We start from the raw sequence: 22,305 nt of genomic DNA on the forward strand, positions 1-22,305 counted from the left end.
AAAATTTATATTTCTGCCTATTCGCACATGGAAACTCCTCTTCTAGCATTGATGATGTTCCCTAGCTGGGTCATGAAATGTCTGTAAGAAAACTCCTAAGCTCAGAGAGCACCAAGGACCCCACTGTCATCGTCTGCTTCCTCCTCCTCCTCCTCCTCCTCCTCCTCCTCCTCCTCCTCCTCCTCCTCCTCCTCCTCCTCCTCCTCCTCCTCCAACCCCACCTTCTTCTAGCACTGGTGATGTTACCTAGCTGGGCCATGAAACGTCTGCAAGAAAACCACCAAGCTCAGAGAGCACCAAGGACCCCAGAGTCATCGTCCTCCTCTTCTCTCCTCCTCCTCATCTTTGTCCTCCACAAACCCCACCTCCTCCTAGCACTGATGATATTCCCTAGCTGGGCCATGAAACGTCTGCAACAAAACCCCCGAGCTCGAAGAACGCATCAAGGACCCCCAGAGCCCAACCCAGAGCTACCAATATTCCCCTCTCTTCCCCTCCTCGGTTTCCCCCTAGCGATGCGCAGGAGAGCCTCGTGCATGGGCGAAGCCCAAAGGCCGGCCACATAGCTTTCATTTAGCCTTGAACCTTACTTGGCCTTCCTTATATGACCCTCCTTTGCATAACAGGACGTGAATCAACAGCTAGCCGGCCACAACGCTTCCCCTGTGGAGGTTGGTTGCATTGGCTGGCTGGTAACTCGCTTGTAAAACTTGGCATGCACCGCGTCAGAGCGACCTTTGAGACCGGAGACCGGAGAGAAAGCAAGCAATTGGCATACCTTTGGCATGACCCTTCAAACGGTTGCAGCAGGCAGCTCTCAAAACCACAGGCAGTCCTCAACTTACGACCGCAATTGAGCCTAAAATGTCTGCGCTGAGCAGGGCAGCTGTTAAGTTTTAAAGAGGGAGACATTTGTTAAGTGAGTTTTGCCTCGTTTTATGACCTTTCTTGCCACAGCGGTGAAATGAATAACTGCGCGGCTAAGTGAATCACACTCTTGTTAAGTGTGACTTTCACACTTACGACGGTTGCAGCATCCATAGGGTCACGCGATTAAAATTCGGATGCTTGGCAACTGACTCATATTAATGACATTGGTTGCAGTGTACCAATGGGATCCCCTTTTGCGACCTTCTGACAAGCAAAGTCAAGGGGGGAAGGCAGGTTCACTTAACGACCAGGCTACTAAGTTAACAACTGAAGTGATTTGCTTAGCAAACATGGCAAGAAAGGTCGTTAAATGGGGCAAAACTCACTGAACAATTTTCTCACTTAGTGTTCTGACGGAGGCTTCCAGAGAGCCTGAAGCAAACTCCTGGTCCCGACAAAAACCCCTTTTATTCATTGACTGTGAATTCTGCTCCTTCACCTCCAGCAAAGTCTTTCGAGGGAGGATTTACAGTCACAGACCTTCTCTGGCTTGGAGAGCTGCCAGGATGATATCTGCAAAACTTGGCCAGGAGTCTCGGAGGGTCACGAACCAATTAAGCAAACTAATTGTCTCCTGCAAACTCCACTCCCCTGACGCTCCCTCTTTTATTCCCTCTGGGAGGGGCCATTCACTGTCCACCTGTGGCCTTACTCCCAAATCGACCCCTGTTCTTTAGCTGTTGTTCCCTTCCTCTGCAACTCTGCGCATGCGCACACTGGGAACAGGCTCCAGCTGTTCTTCTGCCCCACTGATGTCTGACTCTGAAGGCAGCTGATAACTGTCGGAAATACGGGCCGAAATTCCCTCCCAAATTCCCAAGTCCCTGTTCGACCTTGAAGGAACATCCTGGCCAGATATTACCCAAGTCATGTAGGGAAATTCTCCATGCGTAACAAAACGTATTAGAGCCTGCGAGTGTTTTCGCCTCAACGGATTGTGGATCCCTCCTTAAGATGTGCATAATCGCACGTATCAAGAGAGGAAACCTGCAGGATAGAAAGATATAAACCTATTTGCGATGAAGGAAGCTTAGCTTTTGGTCTCCCTCTTTCAAATGCAAAGCTCGACGATTGTCCAGGGAATTTGAAAATCGACCCAGCTCTCGAAATATGAATTAGAAAGGAAATATGAAACATGAATTAGAAAGGAAGATCAGAAATGGGCCGAGAAATTCTTCTGGATGTGCATGCTTCTTCATGTTCGGCTTCCTGAAGATACTAGTGAACAAAACACGATTATCGGTGCGTCCTTTATGGATTTGGTTGTGCCGTTCATGATCAAAAGTGTCTGTGAAATGGGCATGTTTAAGGGGAAAGGGGAGCACGGAGGCACGGATGAAGGTTTTGTGTCGTCAAACCGCTGTCAACCCTTAGGATTGATGGAGATGGGAAAATTAATTCAAGGAATTAATGGGAAAAGGGCATCGAACAGACAGTTTGGTCTAGTGGTGAAGGCTAGTAAGTGGGAGATTGGGTTACCTAATCCTGCTTTAGGCATGAAAGCTAGATGGGTGACTTTGGGCCAGTCACCCAGCTGGCTTTCTATGTGAGTCCAACCCACCTCACAGGGTTGTTGTTATGGGGAAAATAGGAGGCAGGAGGAGTACTACCTATGCTTGCTGCCCTGTGTTATTCATAAAAATAAATAAACACAGATTTGTGTGTGTGTGTGTGTTGCATTTGTGCTGATAAATAAAGGGAGACTAGTATAGATCTATTTCAAGCTATTTAGCTCTCATCAGCTAGCCATACACTTACTGGGAATTATAACTATGGCTAGCTGATGAGAGCTAAATCGCTTGAAATAGATCTATAGTAGTCTCCCTTTATTTATTTATCAGCACAAATGCAACACAAATGTAACAAAGGCAACATTAAAAAAATGGCTTTCTGCCTGGATGGCTCCTAGGGTGAGCCGAAAGACAGAAAAGGGAAGCAATATATATATATATATATATATATATAGATATGCATGCACAGACATTTTCACAGGTGACATCCGGAAATTGGTGTGAGCCAGGTGATGAAAATGAGATTCGTGAGCAAATTCAGACTTGACACCGCATATTTCTTTCCTACCCCTGAACATTTCAGTTACTTTTGTGTTTTGGAACTGACTCACCACAAATCATCCAGTGTCAAATAAGCCATGTGTGAACCAATCCTAGCAAGCTTGAAACCCAATGCCGTTGTTAAAATTAGCTGGCTGCTGCGTGGTGGGATCCGTGGATCTATGAGGTGCTTCTTGCTGCCTTAAATGCCATAGGTGACCCCAGTGTGGGTAGAGCAGGGTGTTTTTAACCTTAGAAGAGACGTGGACTTCAACTCCCAGAATCCCCCCAGTCCTCTCTTCCTTCCTTCCTTCCTCTCTCTCTCTTTCTCTCTTTTTTTCTTCCTTCCTTCCCCCCTCTCTGTCTTCTTCCTTCCTTCCTTCCTTTCTTTCTCTCTCTCTTCCTTCCTTTCTCTCTCTTTCTTCCTTCCTTCCTCCCTTCCTCCCTTCCTTCCTCTCTCTCTCTCTCTCTCTTTCTCTCTTTTTTCTTCCTTCCTTCCCCCCTCTCTGTCTTCTTCCTTCCTTCCTTTCTCTCTCTCTCTCTCTTCCTTCCTTTCTCTCTCTTTCTTCCTTCCTTCCTTCCCGCCTCTCTATCTTCCTTCCTTCTTTCCTTCCTCTCTCTCTTCCTTCCTTTCTTCCATCCTTCCTTCCTTCCCCTCTCTCTGTCTTTCTTCCTTCCTTCCTCTCTCTCTCTTCTTTACTTTCTCTCTCTTCCTTCCTTCCATCCCCCCTCTCTGTCTTCCTTCCTTTCTCTCTTCCTTCCTTCCTCTCTCTCTTTCCCTATCTCTTCCTTCCTTCTTCTCTCTCTCCCTTCCTTCCTCGCTCTCTCTCACTTACTTACTTCCCCCCTCTCTCTTTCTTTCCCTCTCTTTCTTCCTCTCTCCCTCCCTCCTCTTTTCCCCTTCCCTTCTTCCATTCTCTTCCTTTATTATGTTTCAAGCAACTCAAGATGGCAAACCTATCCAACATGCCTTCCTCCTCCTATTTTCACCACCACCACAACAATCCTGTGAGGTGGATCGGGCTGAGAGCGAAGGACTGGCCCAGAGTCACCCAGCCGGCTTCTGTGGCTAAGGCGGGACTAGAGAGCTTCAATCTCCTGCTTTTTAGTCTGATATCTTAACCACCATCCCAGGGTGTCAAACTCGATTTCATTGAGGGAGCCGCCTCGGGGTTGTGTTTGACCTCAGTGGGCTGGGTGGGGGCATGCCCAGCTCGACATCACTCATATCGGTGGGGGGGGGGGCGCCTGTGGCGGCCCAAGCGCTTTTGCCAGTGAAAACAGGCTCCCGAGCTCCGTTTTCTGCTGGGACGGCCTCCTGCAAGCCTCTGCCAGGAGAGGCCCCGCAATCCAGTCCTTTGCTCTTTCCAGTGCAGCCCCGTGGGACAGATGTAATCCCCCCCCTGTGGGCTGGACCTGGCCCCAGGGTTTTGACTTTTGACACCCCTGCATTAGACCAAACTCTTGAACTCGTGATGGGTACTAAACCTGTATCCTTAACTTTGGTAGATAAGAGGTTTTTTTTAAAAAATAGTTAATAAGTATGATTAATTGCGCCAAAGTAAATTGTTTACCAACCTTAGAATCGGAGAGCTGCGAGAGTCAATAGAAACAGGTTATACTGGCAAATCAGCCAAACGGATATGTTCCTGGTCTGGGAATCTGGAGACATTTAATTTACTGGACGTTCACAATGATTAAAGGTCTGGAGGCTCAAACATACGATGGACGGTTGCAGGAACTGGGCCTGGCTAGTCTAGGGAAGAGGAGAACCAGGGGAGACAGGAGAGCATCTTCCAATATTTGAGGGGCTGCCCCAGAGAGGAGGGGGTCAAGCTATTTTCCAAGGCACCTGAAGGCCAGACAAGGAATAATGGATGGAAATAGAGATTCAACCTGGAAATAAGGAGAAACTTTCTGACAGTGAGAAACAATCAACCCATGGAACAGAAGTTGCCTTCGGAAGTTGTGAAACCTTCATCCCTGGAAGCTTTCAAGGAGAGACTGGACTCCATCAGAAATGGTGTAGGGTCCCTTGCTTGGGCGGTGGGGGTTGGACTAGATGACCTCCAAGGTCCCTTCCAACTCTGCATAATTAATTCTCAATCTGGGCAATTTAGAAAATTTGCAAACTTCAACGCTATGTGGCTGCATGTGTTGTGACGAGAAGCAGCCACAGAAATAAATTTGTTGGGAGTGGATTGCAGCTTTTGGCACCCGAGGTGGGAAAGGTTCGAGCCCAAGCTCCTCCTCCTGCTCCTCCTCCCAAGATAGCAGAGTTGGAAGGGACCTTGGAGGTCTTCTAGTCCAACCCTCTGGTCAGACAGGAAACCCTATGTCAATGATGGCGAACCTTTTTCCCCTTGGGTGCCAAAAGCACGCGTTATCGTGTGCCCACCCCATAATTTAATGCCCCCCCCCACGCCATGCATGCGTGACCCTCTGCTTCCCTGCGCATGTGGCACGGCTTTCTTGGAGCCTGAGGATGGCGAAAGCAGCCTTCCCTGCCCCCCCCCCGCCCCCCAGAGGCTCTCCAGAGGCCCGAAACAGCCCGTTTTCCAACTTCTGGGTGTGGGTCCGTTTTTCACCCCCTCTCCCAGGCTCCAGAGGCTTTCTAAGAGGGCGAAAAATGGCCCCACACACAAACCAGAAGTATGGGAAGTCCATTCCTGAAGCCTTCAGAGGGTGGAAGACGGAGGAAAATCAGCTGGCCTCCAGCGCGCTGGAACTGGCAGGGAAAGGCTTTGCATGCCCTCAGAAATGGCTCCTTGTGCCACCTGTGGCACGCCTGGCATAGGTTCACCATCACAGCCCTATACCATTTCAGACAAATGGCTGTCGAATTTCTTCTTAAAAACCTCCAGTGATGGAGCAACCACAACTTCTGGTGGCAAGCTGTTCCAATGGTTCATTGTCATGTCAGGAAGTTTCTCCTCAGTTCTAGGTTGCTTCTCTCCTTGATTAGTTTCCACCCATTGCTTCTTGTTCTGCCCTCAGGTGCCTTGGAGAATAGTTTGACTCCCTCTTCTTTGTGGCAACCCCTGAGATATTGGAAGACTGCTATCCTGTCTCCCCTAGTCCTTCTTTTCATTAAACTAGACCTACCCAGTTCCTGCAACCGTTCTTCATATGTTTTAGCCTCCAGTCCCCTAATCCTCTTGGTTGCTCTTCTCTGCACTCTTTCTAGAGTCTCCGCATCTTTTCTACATCGTGGCGACCAGAACTGAATGCAGTATTCCAAGTGTGGCCTTCCCAAGGCCTTATAAAGGGGTATTAACCCTTGACGTGATCTTGATTCTATCCCTCTGTTGATGCAGCCTAGAACTGCATCAGCTTCCCTTCAAAACAGAATGAAAATGTCAGAGGGGAAATACATTTCTCTACCCAGCTTTCCTTCACAGCAAATATTAAGTTTGAATGCATGCATATAAAACAGCAGCGATGAATACATGTGTGTAATGTCTAACAGATGTTTGGTGCGTGTGTATGTATGCGAGCAAGCAGGGCCTTTTTCGGATTTTAATGAGTTTTTACAGAAGGCTTTTGTTAATGCACAATGCCAAACATTCCCCCCTCAAAACAGCGAGCGACAACAAAGGGGGAAAGAGAGGCTCTCTGCTTGAATTAAACTTTTAGATCCGAAATTCTTGACATTGTACAAACGCCAAGATTGCTCAAGAAAAGCGGCAAATGTTTTAGATCAGTTATTTTATGTTTTTTTCCCCCCCTTCTATCCTTTTTTTCTCGCCTAGCAGAAGCTCCTGGGAAATCTTGCTTGCTTTAGACCTGGTTTCTCTTGATGTTTCTGTAATAAAGTTCTGATTCTCGTAACAGGACTCCTGGGGTTCAAAAAAACAGCTTTGTAAATGTGTATTCTAAGGACGGTCCGTAACGCCGCTGGAAGAAAAAAACCAACAACCCCACAAGGACATAAAAAGCCGAGGACAATGTCCTTTGGTGTCGCTTCTCCCCAAGTCACGTCTGTCTTCTCACATGAAAAGATTGAAAATGCCGTCACTAATCCGGGTTGCCATTAAGGAGCAATGGTTGGAAAGCAAAAGTTGCAGCGAGTCCTCAATTTACGACCACGCTGGGACCAGAATTTCCATGGTTAAGCATGGCGGTTGTTAAGTGAATCACGTTAAAATTTTGCAAGCTTTTTTTTTTTGCCACGGTGGTTAAGCGAATCACTTCAGTCCTTAAGTGAATCGTGCAGTCATTAAACAAATCTGGCTTCCTCTCCCTTGACTGGCGTAGAATGTTTTTAAAGGGATTTTAAAACTTTCCTTAGTTTTGGTTCACTTATTAAGGCGAAGAAGACAATGATGTGCAGCTTACGTAGGGAGAAAATCCTGTTAATTTCTGTTACATCAATATATATATATATATGTGGTCATCAAGAGTTGATGGCTAATAACTGATTTTTGAGAGAAAAGCACAAATGTTCTTCTAATACTTCTAATCAAAGCTTGTTTGGACAGTCTGCTTTTTTAAAAAAAGTTTGTTACCCTATTTTATGCCAGAAGCACAAGCATGGCTGCAAAGCAGAATTTAGACATCATCACGCACAAAAAATACTCTTTGCAAGGTTGCAAATGATTTTTAAAGCCGCAGCACATGGTTTTTGAAGTGGGCTATTGTAGAATAAAATAATAATAGAATTGGAAGAGACCTTGGAGGTCTTCTAGGCCAGCCCCCTGTTCAAGCAGGAGAACCTATAACATTTCAGACAAGTGACTGTCCAGTCTCTTCTTAAAAACTTTCAGTGATGGGAGCTTTTGGTGGTGAGCAGTTCCACTGGTTAATTGTCCTCACTGTTAGGAAGTTTCTCCTTAATTCCTTCTCTCCTTGTTTAGTTTCCACCCGTTGTTTCTTGTCCTGCCGTCAGGGGCTTTGGCGAATCTAATAACAGCTAGGAGGGACCTTGGAGGTCTTCTAGTCCAACCCCCTGCTCAAGCAGGAGACCCTATCCCATTTTAGACAAATGGTTGTCCAATGTCTTCTTAAAAGCCTCTGGGGACGGAGCATCTACAACTTCTGAAGGCGTTCCATTGGTTGATTATTAGGGAATTTCTCCTTAATTCCAGATTGCTTCTCCTCTTGGTTAGTTTCCAGCTGTGGTTTCTTCTCTTGCCTTTTGGTGCTTTGGAGAGTCGATTGACTCCCCCCCTTTTCTTTGTGGCAGCCCCTCAAATATTGGACGAGCGCTATCATGTCTTCCCTGGTGCTTCTTTTCACTAGACTAGACCCGTGATGGCGAATCTATGGCACGTGTGGCACACGGAGTCCTCTCTGTGGGCAGGCAAGCCGTTGCTCCAGTTCCGCTTCTCCCGCCGGCCCATGCGTGGGGGGTAGGGTGCATGTGGGAGTCATGCACGCATGTGTGGGAAGGGCACGGGCGGGGGTGCCCCCCTGCATGCTGTTTTTGGTCCCAGGAGGCTCCAGGGAGGCCTGCTAGGGCCAAAACAGGGCACACATGCTTGGGGAGCGCGGGGGTGTCTGTGTTGTGCGCGCATTGCATTATGGGTATGTGGATGTGCAATGTTGAATGCACACGCACACTTTCGGCACACAGGGAGAAAAAGGTTAGCCATCACTGGACTAGACATACCCAGTTCCTGCAACCGTTCTTCATATGTTTTAGCCTCCAGTCCCCTCATCCTCTTGGTTGCTCTTCTCTGCACTCTTTCTAGAGTCTCCACATCTTTTCTACATCGTACATTCTATTCTATTCTATTCTATTCTATTCTATTCTGTTCAACTGTCAGGAAATATATCCTCAGTTCTAGGTTGCTTCTCTCCTTGATTAGTTTCCACCCATTGCTTCTTGTTCTACCCTCAGGTGCCTTGGAGAATAGTCCCTCTTCTTTGTGGCAACCCCTGAGATATTGGAAGACTGCTATCATGTCTTCCCTAGTCCTTCTTTTCATAAGACTAGACCTACCCAGTTCCTGCAACTGTTCTTCCTATGTTTTAGCCTCCAGTCCCCTAATCATCTTTGTTGCTCTTCTCTGCACTCTTTCTAGAGTCTCCACATCTTTTTTATATCGTGGCGACCAGAACTGAATGCCATATTCCAAGTGTGGCCTTACCAAGGCCTTATAAAGTGGTATTAACCCTTCACGGGATCTTGATTCTCTCCCTCTGTTGATGCAGCCTAGAACTGTGTTGGCTTTTTTGGCAGCTGCTGCACACGGTTGGCTCATATGATTGTCCACTAGGACTCCAAGATCCCTCTCACAGTTACTGGCATTAAGCCAGGTTTCACCTAGCCTGCTCCTATACGGTTGGTTTTCCTTGCCTAGCTGTAAAACCTTTTATCTCCCCGGAATTTGCTTTCGATTGGCTAGCATTTTATTATTATTATTATATACTTAATGATGAATAAGCGAAAACTGCCATTCAGCTGGAGATGGGTTTTGATTTAACTTGTGATACTGAACCATTCCCACCTGCAGTGGTTCGGCAGCCGCGGCCAGATTTATTTTATTTAGTTTCATTTATTTAGTTTGTCAATCATGTTCAAGATAACAGATATAAGCATAAGCATGGACGTGAACAAAGGAAATGAGTAGAAATAAATGTGGACAGTGGGACAGGGACGATAGACAAGATAGTGCGCTTATGCACGCCCCCCCTTTACGGACCTCTTAGGAATGGGGTGAGGTCCACACTAGACAGTCTAAGGTTGAAGTTGTGGGGATTTGAGGATGTAACAACGGAGTCAGGTAGAGCATTCCAGGCATTGGCCGCTCTGTGGCTGAAGTCGTATTTTCTGCAATCGAGTTTGGAGCTGTTTACCTTGAGTTTGCATCGATTGTTTGCCCAGGTATTATTGAGGTTGAAGCTGCTGAAGTAGTCGCTGACAGGTAGGACGTTGTAGCAGGCAATTTTGTGCATAAGCAAGGAAGCTTTATGTACAAAATTCAGTAACCCAGGGAAGGAAACAGAGACTTGATATTAGATCGAGGGGGGAAATCCCGAAAGATGCACTAAACACTTTACAACACCCTCTATATGTAATTGCGCACTTCTGTGTGATGAAGAAATGTACACCACGCTGCCTTGAGTCAATAATTCTCGAATCACCTTTGGTCAACATGTAGGTAATGATTTCCAGTGGTAACCACTAAATGCACAAGGAATGTTTCTTTCTTTTTCCTTTATTAAAATCAGAAGTACTAAAAATAGGGCCTGCATTGTTTGAGACTAAATCCCCCAATTGGATGTGGACTGTTTCTCCAGTTTTCTATAACTGAGATATCGACGGGTCCTTGGTGCTCTCTGAGCTTTGTTGTTTTCTTGCAGATGTTTCATTACCCAAGCTAGGTAACATCATCAGTGGGGGGAGGAGAAGGATCCTGGTACTCTCTGAGATGGATTATTTTCTTGCAGACGTTTTATTACCAAACGAGGTAACATCATCCATGCTAGAAGGGAGTGGAGTTTGTCCTCTGTTTATATATTAGTAGCTTGCCCTGTTTGTGCTTGTGGGAGTGTTGTTGGTTGTTCCTTGTGGTGGTTCCTGGTGGTCCCTTATCCCTATATAAACAGAGAACAGTCCTCCTCCTCCTCCCTGCATACCCCTCTCCCTTCTCGCACTGATGATGTTACCTTCTTGGGTAATGAAATGTCTTCAAAGCAACTACCCAGTGCAGAGAGCATGAGCTCCATAGTTGTTCTCCTCCTCCCCCTCCTCCGTAATCCCCACTCTCCACTATCACTGATGATGTTACCTAGTTGGGTAATAGAGAGAAGACTCAGAACAACTTTATTGTCACTTTGAATAATCGGCATACATTAAAATGAAATTTCATTGCATACAGTTCTCAAAAGAGTCACCCCCTCCAATATACACTACATAAACATGACAAAAAGATAGATATAGATAATAAAGATGATAGATAGATAGATGTTGAGATAGATAGAAAGAGAGAGAGAGAGAGAGAGAGAGAGAGAGATGATAAAGATGATAAGATGATAAAGATGAGATGGATGGATGGATGGATAGATAGATGATAGATAGATAGACAGACAGACAGATAGATAGATAGATAGATAGATAGATAGATAGATGATAGATAGATAGATAGATAGATGATAGATAGATAGATAGATAGATAGATAGATAGATATAGAGAGATGAGAAAGATGAGTGAGAAAGAGAGGATGATGATAGATAGATAGATAGACAGACAGACAGACAGATAGATATAGAGATATAGAGATATAGAGAAATGATAAAGATGCTAGAGAAAGAGAGAGATGATCATAGATAGATAGATAGATAGATAGATAGATAGATAGATAGATAGATAGATAGATAGATAGATAGATAGATATAGAGAGATAGATGATAAAGATGATAGAGAAATAGTTAAGATAGGTAGAGATAGGGATGTTGAGATAGATAGAAAGAGAGAGAGAGAGAGATGATAAAGATGGTAGGTCGGTAGGTAGGTAGATAGATAGATATGCATATACCCATCTACCCACATATATTATATGATACAGAAACAACCCACTCTAGTTCAGACGTATAAATGTACATGGCAAGAAAAACAAATCTTGCGAGCGATTGTAACGTGTGCAGGAAAACAGCCAGACTTAGCATTAAGGACCTCTGGTTTCAACCCTAAGCTACAAATATTTTCTTCTATCAGTACAAAATATCTATGCTAGGGCAACCCAAAGATAGGGTAGTTTGTGGGGGTGAACTTAAAAAACCAGCCATGTGCCTGAGTTTCGCCTCTCTGGAGAGCTCTCACCAATTCATTTAAAATTGATTTAATTTGTTACCTATTGGACACACCTGCTTAAAACTGGAGATTGGAAATGTCATTTGTTTTTTGGGGGGGGAGGGAAGGAGTTTCCAAATTCATCCACGGGAAGTTCAACAGTTGCTAAGCCCCTGCTGATCAATCATTGAGCTGTGTTTTTCTCCTTCATCCGTTTCTTTCTTCCGTCCGTCCATCCGAGCCGATTTGCAGTGATTGAACTGGGGGCTTAGGGTGGACTTTGTTGTGTTTTCGATCTTCCGGCTTTTGCCCGCGATTCCTAACGATATTTTCTTTTTCCTCTTGTCTTTGCTGTAGGACGTTCAGCCAGAAGAAAGCAGCGATTGAGAGGGAATATGCACAGGTAAGGAACAGAATATTGCAGCTGGTTGTCGAAGGGTTGTTGTTTTTTGGCATTCTCTTCCTTGCAGACTTCCCTGCCTTTAAAAACTTAAAATTCTTTAATTGGCCTGTTGCAGGTAATCCTCAACTTACAGCCACCCATTCATCAACTGTTTAAAGCAGGGTTCTCCAACTTGGGCAACTTTAAGCCTGGCGGACTTCAACTCCCAGAATTCCCTAGCCAGCATGGGGAATTATGGCCCTTTCATGACTCGTGGACTTCAACTCCCAGAATCCCTCAGCTAGCATGGGAAACTATTGCCATTTTATGACTTGTGGACTTCAATTCCCAACATTCCTTGGCCGGACATGCTGGCTAGGGAATTCTGGTAGTCCACAGGTTTTAACATGGACCACTGATCTAGTCCAGGGGTGGCCAACTATGGGCCTTTTTTTGACCCGTGGACTTCAACTCCCAGAATCCCTCAGCCCAGCATGAGGAATTAATTCTCTTTGTTGCTCTTCTCTGCACTCTTTCTAGAGGCTCAACACCTTTTGTACATTGTGGTGATGAAAACTGGATGCAGTACCTCAAGTGCGGTCTTACTAAATGCTACCGTTTAATGATACACCAGTATACCAGTTCTTTAAGTGAATTTTAACTGGTTTAGACCCTTAGAAAGAAAAATAAGGGCGTTTTCCTGCTAACTGCTTAGAGCAGTGAATCTCAACCTTCCTAATGCCACGACCCTTTAATACAGTTCCTCATGTTGTGGCGACCCCCAACCATAAAATTATTTTATGTTTTCCGTATTTTTTTTTAAAAATAGATGGTCTTAGGTGACCCCTGTGAAAGGGTCGTTCGACCCCCCCAAAGGGGTCCCGGCCCACAGGTTGAGAACCACTGGCTTAGAGTATGTCTATAGCGCATTTGATTGTTTTGTAATGAAGAATTTGCTTTTCTAGGCAAGCTTATTCTTCTGCCAAATCTATTGTGTTACTTTTGTGGTTTTACGCCTCCTTTCTAACAGTCTGCCAATTGTCATTTTTTTTTCAAAATCTTTTACCCTCTTTTCTTAAGGCAGAAGAAATGTACGGTTTTGTTTTAAGCACAAAAAAATATGTTCTTGTTTTCTGCGGGGAAAGAAAAATGGAGAGGGAATGTTGGAAGTCACAGACCTTGACAAATGGATCAATCAGCTTGTTTGAACGCTGGCTCAAGATTTGCAAAAAAATAATGATCCATCATTCACGACCTCTCCTGTTAGCTGGAATCACAAGCTGTTGAAATCTGTTGGTGTAGAACAGGGGTGTCCAAACTTGAGAACTTTAAGACTTGTGGACTTCAACTCCCAGAATTCCCCAGCCAGCATGGCTGGCTGGGGAATTCTGGGAGTTGAAGTCCACAAGTCTTAAAGTTCCCAAGTTTGGACACCCCTGGTTTAGAAGGACACGTTTGTCCATTTTGATGAAGGATGACTGTAGAAAGAAATAGCTGTCTGGTTCAGTTCCAATCTGGGAGAAAGAGACTGGAAATATGGAGGCTGATTGGAAAGATGATTTAATGATGGGTTCTGGGCAGCTGACCACGTGGAATTGAGAGTGGGGGGATTTTATACTTTTCTTTGGGCTTTGCCCTTGAGCTTCCTGTTCCTGTGCAAGAACATGTATTCTAATGGTTGTTGTCAGGCTCCCATGGTGTCATGTTTGTCTGAGCTAAGTTTGGTTGGAGTTTGGACTGCCATGAAGGGGCTTTGGGCAATTCCTATTGCGACTGAGGGCTAATCCTACCTTTGTTGGATCTTGGGTGAGTGTATTTGCTTATGAATAGAGCTAGCTATCTCTTTATCTCTTAAGTGCTGACACCTGCCGAGGGATATTAAGAAAAGGTGGGGGCTGCTTTCCCACAGCATGTTTTTTCTCCATTTCTCATCCAGGGAAATATAATATTCTGCCTTTTTAATATTTCTCAAAATATTTCCTCCTTCTAGGAGCTGGGTGGGTGATAACTTTCTACATTGATTTATGACCACTAAGGAGCCAAACAGTTTGGTTGATAAGCAATACCGTTTTAAGTGACTTTTGTCCCATTTTACAACCTTCCTTGCCACAGTCGTTAAGTGAAACACTGCAGTGGTTAAGAGAGTCACACGGTTTTTAAGTGAATCTGGCGTCCCTCACTGACTTTGCTTGGCAGAATGGGATTGCGCGACCCCGGGACAGTACGACTGTCATAAATACGAGTCGGTTGCCGAGCATCCGAATTCTGACCTGTTGTAAGTTGAGGACTAGCCGTACATGCCAACTGCCAAGTGTCTGAATTTTAGTCACGTGACCATAGAGATGCTGCATCGGTCGTTAAGTGTGAACAAAGGATTGTAAGTCACTTTTTTTTAACGTGCCGTCGTAAATTCGAACACTCACTAAATGAGTGGTTGTAAGTCGGAGAATTATCCGTACTCTGCAGCCACACCCACTTGCAAGATTTGGGATCAAAGGGACAATAAATTTGATCAGGTTCTCGTTAGACCTCTTTAGGGGTGTCAAACAGGTGTGAAATGCATTCAGGCGAACCGGTTTTTCAGCTGTGATGCACGATTTATATTAGCTAAAAACACCTAATCGAAATCGCGTGGCACAATGAATTCTTCCCCCCACCCCCCCTCGCTGAGCGCATACCTTTGCAGGCGTGCTCGCTAGCAGGCTCCGTCCACCCGGCCGGGTGTCATTTTGACGCTGCGCATGAATGGGAGGTCCTGCGTGGGCACGGAGGTGGCGCGTACGAGCAAAGAGAGCGCACATGCTCACATGGCTACTGAGCCGGTAGCAAAGGTACCGTATTTTTCGGACTATAAGACCCACCGGAGTATAAGATGCACCATGATTTTGAAAAGGATTTTTTTTTTAAAAAAAGGGTTTTGCAATCTGCAGGCTTCCCAAACCCTCTGCACACCTCGATTTTTTTAAAGGAGGGGGGTCATCCAGAGCTTTGGGAGGCTTGTAGAGTGCTCCTGGGGATGGGGGGGGGCAAAAACGAGCAAAAAACCAGCCCATTTTCTGCAAAAACGGACAGGTTTTTTGCAAAAAAAGGGGGCATGCAGAGGGTTTTGGAGCATTGTAGGGTGCTCCGGGGGCTGCCCCCCCCCAAAACGGCCTGTTTTTCACTCGCTTTTGCCCTCCCCGGCCCCCAGGAGCACCCTACAATCCTCCCAAACCCTCTGCACGTCCATTTTTGCAAAGAGGGCGTGGTTTCGGTAGGCCAAAAATGCTGTATTCAGTGTATAAGACGCACCCAGATTTTCTCCTTCTTTTGGGGGGGAAAAAGGTACATCTTATACCTAAGTGGATTTCACGCCTGTGTCAAACTCAAGCCCGCCCCCCCCCCACCTAGATCTGGCCCACGGGGTGCTTAAATCTGACCCGTGGGGCTGGCCTGGAACTATAAAAGGGCCGGCCTACAGTGCCTCTGCTGGCCAAACACTGGCCTCGTGGGGGCCTCTGTGGGGCCTGTTTTTGTTTGTTTGTTTGTTTGTTTGTTTGTTTGTTTATTTATTTATTTATTTATTTATTTATTTATTTATTTATTTATTTATTTATTTATTTATTTATTTATTTATTTATTTATTTATTTATTTATTTACTAAGCGCTTATAGACCGCCCCCTCTCCCGAAAGGGACTCGGGGCGGTGTACAGTCCATATCAGAAATACATCATTTAAATAGCTATAAAATTAGACAATTAAAATTATTAAATAGATAAATAGATACGAAGGAGGATAAAAGGTTTAAAGAACTGTACAGCTGAGTAAATAATTTAAAACCCCAACAAATATCCCATAAAATTAAATTTAAAAAACAATTCCCCTAAAAAACCAGTTGAGAAATATGTTTGCCAGGAGGTAGCAGTTATGATTATGCCAGGCCAGCCAATCGGAACAGGTGAGTCTTCAATTTTTGTCGGAAGGAGCGGAAGTCGGTGGTGGTTCTAATGTCGGGGGGGAGGTCATTCCAGAGGGTTGGGCCCATCACAGAGAAGGCCCTACTCCTTGGTGTCGCCCGTTGGCATTGCCTAGTGGACGGCACTAGGAGAAGCCCCTCTCTGTGAGAGCGGATTGGCCGCAGGGATGTGTGTGGCAGGATGCGATCCCGTAAGTAGCTCGGTCCTGTGCCATGGAGCGCTTTGAAGATGGTGATCAAAACCTTGAAACGCACCCGAAAAACCACAGGCAGCCAGTGCAGCTCGCGCAGGAGTGGTGTTACGTGGGAGTACCTAGTACTCCCCATGACAGCCCGCGTGGCTGCGTTCTGGACTAGCTGCAGTCTTCGGGCGCGTCCCAAGGGAAGCCCCATGTTTTTGGCCAGCGGTAAGCCATAAAGTCCAAAAATGGGGCAGAGGGGGGGCCACATGCAGCAGGGGGGGGCAATTTTAGGCAGCAGGGGGCTGCAGGAGGCGTCCGTCCCATCTCCCTCCAGCCGGCCCACAGCAGAGAACTGCAATGCTGATCTGGCCCCCAAAGAAATTCAGTTTGACCCCCCCTGCTTTAGGCGCTGATCTTTCCAGTCATTCTGAATTTAAAATTATAAAAACGGGTCAAAGAACCAGGATGTTTCCCGTTTAGGTGCTCTCTGAACCAGGATTGCGAAGGGATTAATATTCTAGATCGGTTGAACGCGAAAGTCTCTTTTTAAAGCTCCTGAGTCATGCGCTGAGAATTTGGATTGCTTTTAAAAAACAATGCCTGCTGGTAATCTATCCAAAACCAACATTTGTTGCTCTCGCTCTGGACCGTGTGCGTTGGCTGCCTGTAAAAAAAAATAATTCCATATTACTGGGCATTTTGGAAAGGATCCCATTGGAGCCCAAAGCCTTCCACTCAGCTGTATACACAATGGAAGGACATTAGTAGGATAAGCTGGGAACAAAGGATTTGGGATATCCTGTTTCACCAGACCTTCTAAAGAAGGTCAGGCAGTGGGGCATTGACCTTACGAAGGAATTAATTCATCAAATAATGAATTTGTCCAGCAAAGATTGTCTTATTTTGTTATGTGGAAGAGGCAATAAACTTGAAGGGACTTTTAGCGCGTCGGTTTTGGACTTTTGAATGTCCCATATTTATTTAAAGTTTGGGGTTTAAATTTTTTTTTAGCATGGTGTTGAAAATGGAACTAGGTTTTAAAGAAATACAGGTAGTCCTCGACATAACGACCACAGCTGAGTCCAACATTTCTGTTGCTAAGCGAGACAGTTGTTAAGTGAGTTTTGCCCCATTTTGCGACCTTCCTTGTTCCTTGTTCTTTGTTAAGGGAATTCACTGCAGCTGTTAAGTTAGTAACCCATTTGTTAAGCAGATCTGGCTTTCCCGTGGACTTGGCTTGTCAGAAGGTCACAAAAGGAGATCGGGTGACCTCTGGACACTACGACCGTCATAAATGGGAGTTCATTGCCAAGCGTCTGAATTTTGTCTGTAGAGATTCTCAGTCATGCAAGGTTATGGTTGACTGAGAATCTCTACAGGCTTTTAGCTATACAATTTGGGGCGAAGACCCTTGGAACGGGGTGGGAGTAGGAATGGATTTCCAGAGGAAAAATGGCAGACTACACGAACCATTACTGTGTATTCAGATGATGCTGAGGATACAGGTAGACTCCAAGTGGCCTCCACGACCCTCTAAAAGGATGCAAATGACCAGCTGTCTGCAAGGAATATCAATCCTTCCTTTCCCTACCATCCAGTCAGAGCTGAAGAAGCCTCTGGGGTGAGGAGCAAAACGTCTTCAAATGAAAAAAAAAAACCAGAAAGTCCAGTTGCCTCCTGAAAACAAGCACCTTGCAGACACCTGAATTTTGATCACCTGACCATTACAGGGATCCTGTAATGGTCACAATGCTGTGAAAAACAGTCGTAAGTCCCTTTTTTTCAGCGAGGAGAGGAGAAGAAAGGAAAGGACAGGAAAGGAAAGAGGAGAGCGGAGGGAAAGGAAAGGGGAGAGGAAAGGAAAGGAAAGAAGAGGAGAGCGGAAAGGAAAAGAGAGAAGAGAGAAAGGGAAAGGAAAGAGAAGAGGAAAGGAGAGAAGAGAAAGAGGACAGAGGACAGAATAGGACAGAGGAAAGGAGAGAACAGAAGAAAGGAAAGGGGAGACGAGAAGAAAGGAAAGGAGAGAAGAGAGAGGAAAGGGAACGAAAAGAAAGAGAGGAGAGGAAGGGAAAAGAAAGGAGAAAACGGGAAGGAAAAGAGAAGAGAGGAAGGGAAAGGAATGAGGAGAGAAGAGAAGAGGAAAGGAGAGAAGAGAAAGAGGACAGAGGACAGAATAGGACAGAGGAAAGGAGAGAACAGAAGAAAGGAAAGGGGAGACGAGAAGAAAGGAAAGGAGAGAAGAGAGAGGAAAGGGAACGAAAAGAAAGAGAGGAGAGGAAGGGAAAAGAAAGGAGAAAACGGGAAGGAAAGAGGAGAGGAGAAGAAAGGAAAGGGAGAGAAAGGGAAGGGAAGAGGAGAAGAGAGGAAAGTTCCCATGAAATCCACCATATAGCCTGATTCCATCTGGAAGGTCCTGGATGTACAGGAGCCGGCTTGTTTCCCTGCAGGCCGATGAAAGGCCTCCTTCTATCCAGCCGCTCTTCCCAGAAACCTCCCGGAGAAGGGGAAAAGGGGAAAGAGCGGAAACAGGAGGCCTGGCCAAGGGAGCTCCCGAAGCCGCCTAGCCCACATGCCAAGACATAAAAACACCGCTAACCTGACAAATATTTGCTAGCGGCAGAGGGGAAAATATAATTTATTTATTTTTCGCATTTCTGAACGGCTCGTCTCAGAGAAGGAATCTGGGCGACGTACAATAAAATGTTAAAATATACAAACAGTATGTATAAAAATTTAAAGATTGAGGACAAGAGTGTTCAACTTGTGGACTTCAACTCCCAGAGTTCCCCAGCTATGCTGGCTGGGGAATTCTGGGAGTTGAAGTCCACGGCTCTTACAGTGGCCACAGATGGACACTCCTGCTTTCAATCTGTCTCTGCTGGCTGGGGAATTCTGGGAGTTGAAGTCCACGGGTCTTAAAATTGCCAATGTTGAACACTCTCCATCTAAGTCAGGGGTGTCCAAACTTGGGAACTTTAAGACTTGTGGACTTCAACTCCCATTCTGGGAGTTGAAGTCCACAAGTCTTAAAGTTCCCAAGTTTGGACACCCCTGATCTAAGTGCTGGGAGTTTGCTCTCTTTTTATATACTAGTGGCTTGCTTTGTTGATGTTGATAAGAGGGTGTTTTTTGTATGATTAGGCTCTTGTTTACTGTTTGATTATTTATTTGTCCATTATTTATTTATTTATCAAACTTGCATGCCGCCCCTTTCACTGAGATTTGTTTCTCTGAGCTGGCAATTCCTTTGTTGCGTTATTGTTTACTTGATTGTGTTAATCTTGGTGTAAATCTTTGGGTGTTGATTGCTGGAGAGAAGAGGGTCTTTTTGTTTCCTTGTGGGTTTTTGAATTGTCTCTTGAGATAGGGAGATGTTGTGTATTATCTCTATGTCTACATGTGTCTTGCTCTGTCAGTGTTGGCCACGTTGCTCTTGGTTGTTCCTTGATTCAGTTGTTGTTTATAAGAACACACCCACCAACACAGGCAGGGTGAGCGACTTGTATATAAAAAAGCAATCAAAATCCCTGCTGCCTTCTGGCACTGATGACGTTACCTAGCTGGGTCATGAAACGTCCCCAAGAAAAGGCATCAGAAGGGCACCAAGGACCTTCACCAGCTGCAAGGACTCATATTTATGACGATTGGGTTGTCCGGGGGTCACCTGCTCTCCTTTTGGGACCTACTAGCAAGCAAAGGCAGTGGGGAAGCCGGATTTACTTAACAACCGTGTTGCTGACTTTGTATCAACACCAGTAATTCATTTAACAACCATGGCAAGAAATGTCATAAAACGGGGCAAAATTCAGTTAACCACTGCCTCGCTTAGCAATGGAGGTTTTGGGCTCAGTTGTGATCGTACAACGAAGACTACCTGGAGTAGGGTAGGGTAGGGTAGGGTAGGGTAGGATAGGATAGGATAGGATAGGATAGGGAATGGAATGGAATGGAAAAGAATGTATGCTGAATGGCTCTGTGGCCTGAGAATTTTTCTCCTACTGCCCTTGACAAGCCCCGGAACAGTAAATAAACGGTTGGGGGAGGGAAATTAATACGACTTCTGGCTTTAGGCCGTTCTAAAGATCGTCTTAATTGACAAATTAATCTGCCAAAAATTGCCAGAAATTAACAGATAACAGATTAACAGAGTTGGAAGGGACCTTGTAGGACATCTAGTCCAACCCCCACCACCCTCCTCTCAAGCAAGAGACCCTACACCATTTCTGACCGAGGGCAGTCCAGTCTCTTCTTGAAAGCCTCCAGGGATGAAGCTCCTACAACTTCTGAAGGCAACTTCTGTTCCATGGGTTGATTGTTCTCACTGTCAGGAAATTCCTCCTTATTTCCAGGTTGAATCTCTCCTTGATCAGTTTCCATCCATGATTCCTTTTCTGGCCTTTGGGGGCTTTGGAGAATAGCTTGACCCCCTCTTCTTTGTGGCAGCCCCTCAAACATTGCAAGGCTGATCTCCTGTCTCTCCTGGTCCTTCTCTTCCCTAGACTAACCAAGCCCAGTTCCTGCAACCGTTCATCGTATGTTTTAGCCTCCAGTCCGCTAATCCTCTTTGTTGCTCTTCTCTGCACTCTTTCTAGACTCTCCACATCTTTTTTATAGTGTGGTGACCAAAACGGGATGCAGTACTCTAGGTGTGGTCTTACTAAGGCTTTATAGAGTGGTGTTAGTACTTTCCTTGATCTTGATTGCATCCCTCTGTTAATGCATTTTAGGATTGCATTGGCTTTTTTGGCTGCTGTTGCACACAGTTGGCTCCTATTTAGCTGGTTGTCCACTAAGACTCCCAAGATCCCCCTCATAGTCGCTGCTATTAAGCCTGGTTTCTCCCAATCTATATGGGTAGTTTTGGTTTTTCTTGCCTAAGTGTAAGACTTGACTTTTCTCTACATTGAATTTCATTTTGTTAGATAGGGCCCAGGGTTCAAGTCCATCCATATCCATCCTGGATCTTGAGCCTATCTTCTAGGGGTGTTGTCTGTTCCTGCCAGCTTAGTATCATCCGCAAATTTGATAAGTTCCCCTTCTATTCCCTCATCTGAGTTGCTTATGACGCCATTGAAGAGGACAGAACCTTGCTTACGCCCATTGCTTACGTCCCTCCATGTAGACTTAGACCAGGGGTGTCCAAACTTGGGAACTTTAAGACTTGTGGACTTCAACTCCCAGAATGGGAGTTGAAGTCCACAAGTCTTAAAGTTTCCAAGTTTGGACACCCCTGACTTAGACCCATTAAGTCTGAGTACGGTTTGTCAGCCAGTTACGAATCCATCTGGTGGCGATGCTATCTATCCCACTTTTTTTAATATTGTCATTTTAGCATGATGATGTCAATGGCCCACCAGAATGGATTTGGCATTTTTGTCTTAACTATGAGTCCTTTCCAAGGAGCTTGGGTAGGCAGAATCATCATGCTGGATTTTTACCGTCTTTTTTTTTTTTTTTTTTTGCCACAATTGTTAAACGAATCACTGCAGTTGCTAAAGCGAAACACGGTCATTAAGAGCACCCAGCTTCCCCCATTGACTTTGCACTTCGGAAGATGGCTGGGAAGGTCAAAAAAAGGCGATCGCACGACCCCCCGGCCGTCATAAATCCGTGCCATTTGCCAAGCAACGCAATTTTGAATGATGTGAGCGTTGGGGAGGCTGCAACAGTCATAAGGGCGAGGATCAGTTGTAAGTCTCCTTCTTCAGCACTGTTGTAACATTGACTTGGTCACTAAACGGAGGGTTGTAAGTTGAGGACGACACTGGGAGGCTTCTACCGAAGATATATAATGTTTGTGAGGATTGCACATTGGCCACTTTTGCAAAAGCCAGATTGTCCAGACCGTGTTTCCATCCCATAATATACCTGTAATATTTCTTTGCCACTGATTACTTTTCAGGTTGTTGCTTTATTATAGCTGTAGGCCGTCTGGAGTTTTTATCTGTCTACCTACCTACCTATCATCTATCTACCTACCTACCTACCTACCTACCTACCTATCATCTATCTATCCATCCATCCATCCATCCATCCATCCATCCATCCATCCATCCATCCATCTGA

General features: G+C 45.4%; 2 protein-coding genes across 2 annotated transcripts in view; one reads left to right on the top strand and one right to left on the bottom strand.

The window, feature by feature from the left end:
* RELT (RELT TNF receptor) overlaps positions 1-22,305 on the bottom strand; it is a 483,787-nt gene that overhangs the window by 375,946 nt on the left and 85,536 nt on the right. The window lies entirely within an intron of this gene.
* The window catches only part of FCHSD2 (FCH and double SH3 domains 2), a 154,405-nt gene that overhangs the window by 27,510 nt on the left and 104,590 nt on the right, over positions 1-22,305 (top strand). Inside the window, exon 3 of the mRNA XM_081952364.1 lies at positions 12,077-12,122. Within this exon, the coding sequence (XP_081808490.1) occupies positions 12,077-12,122 (46 nt within the window). The remainder of the gene's footprint in view (positions 1-12,076; positions 12,123-22,305) is intronic.

This window comes from Natrix helvetica (assembly GCF_964273705.1).
Source record: "Natrix helvetica genome assembly, chromosome: 4".
NCBI lineage: Eukaryota > Metazoa > Chordata > Lepidosauria > Squamata > Natricidae > Natrix > Natrix helvetica.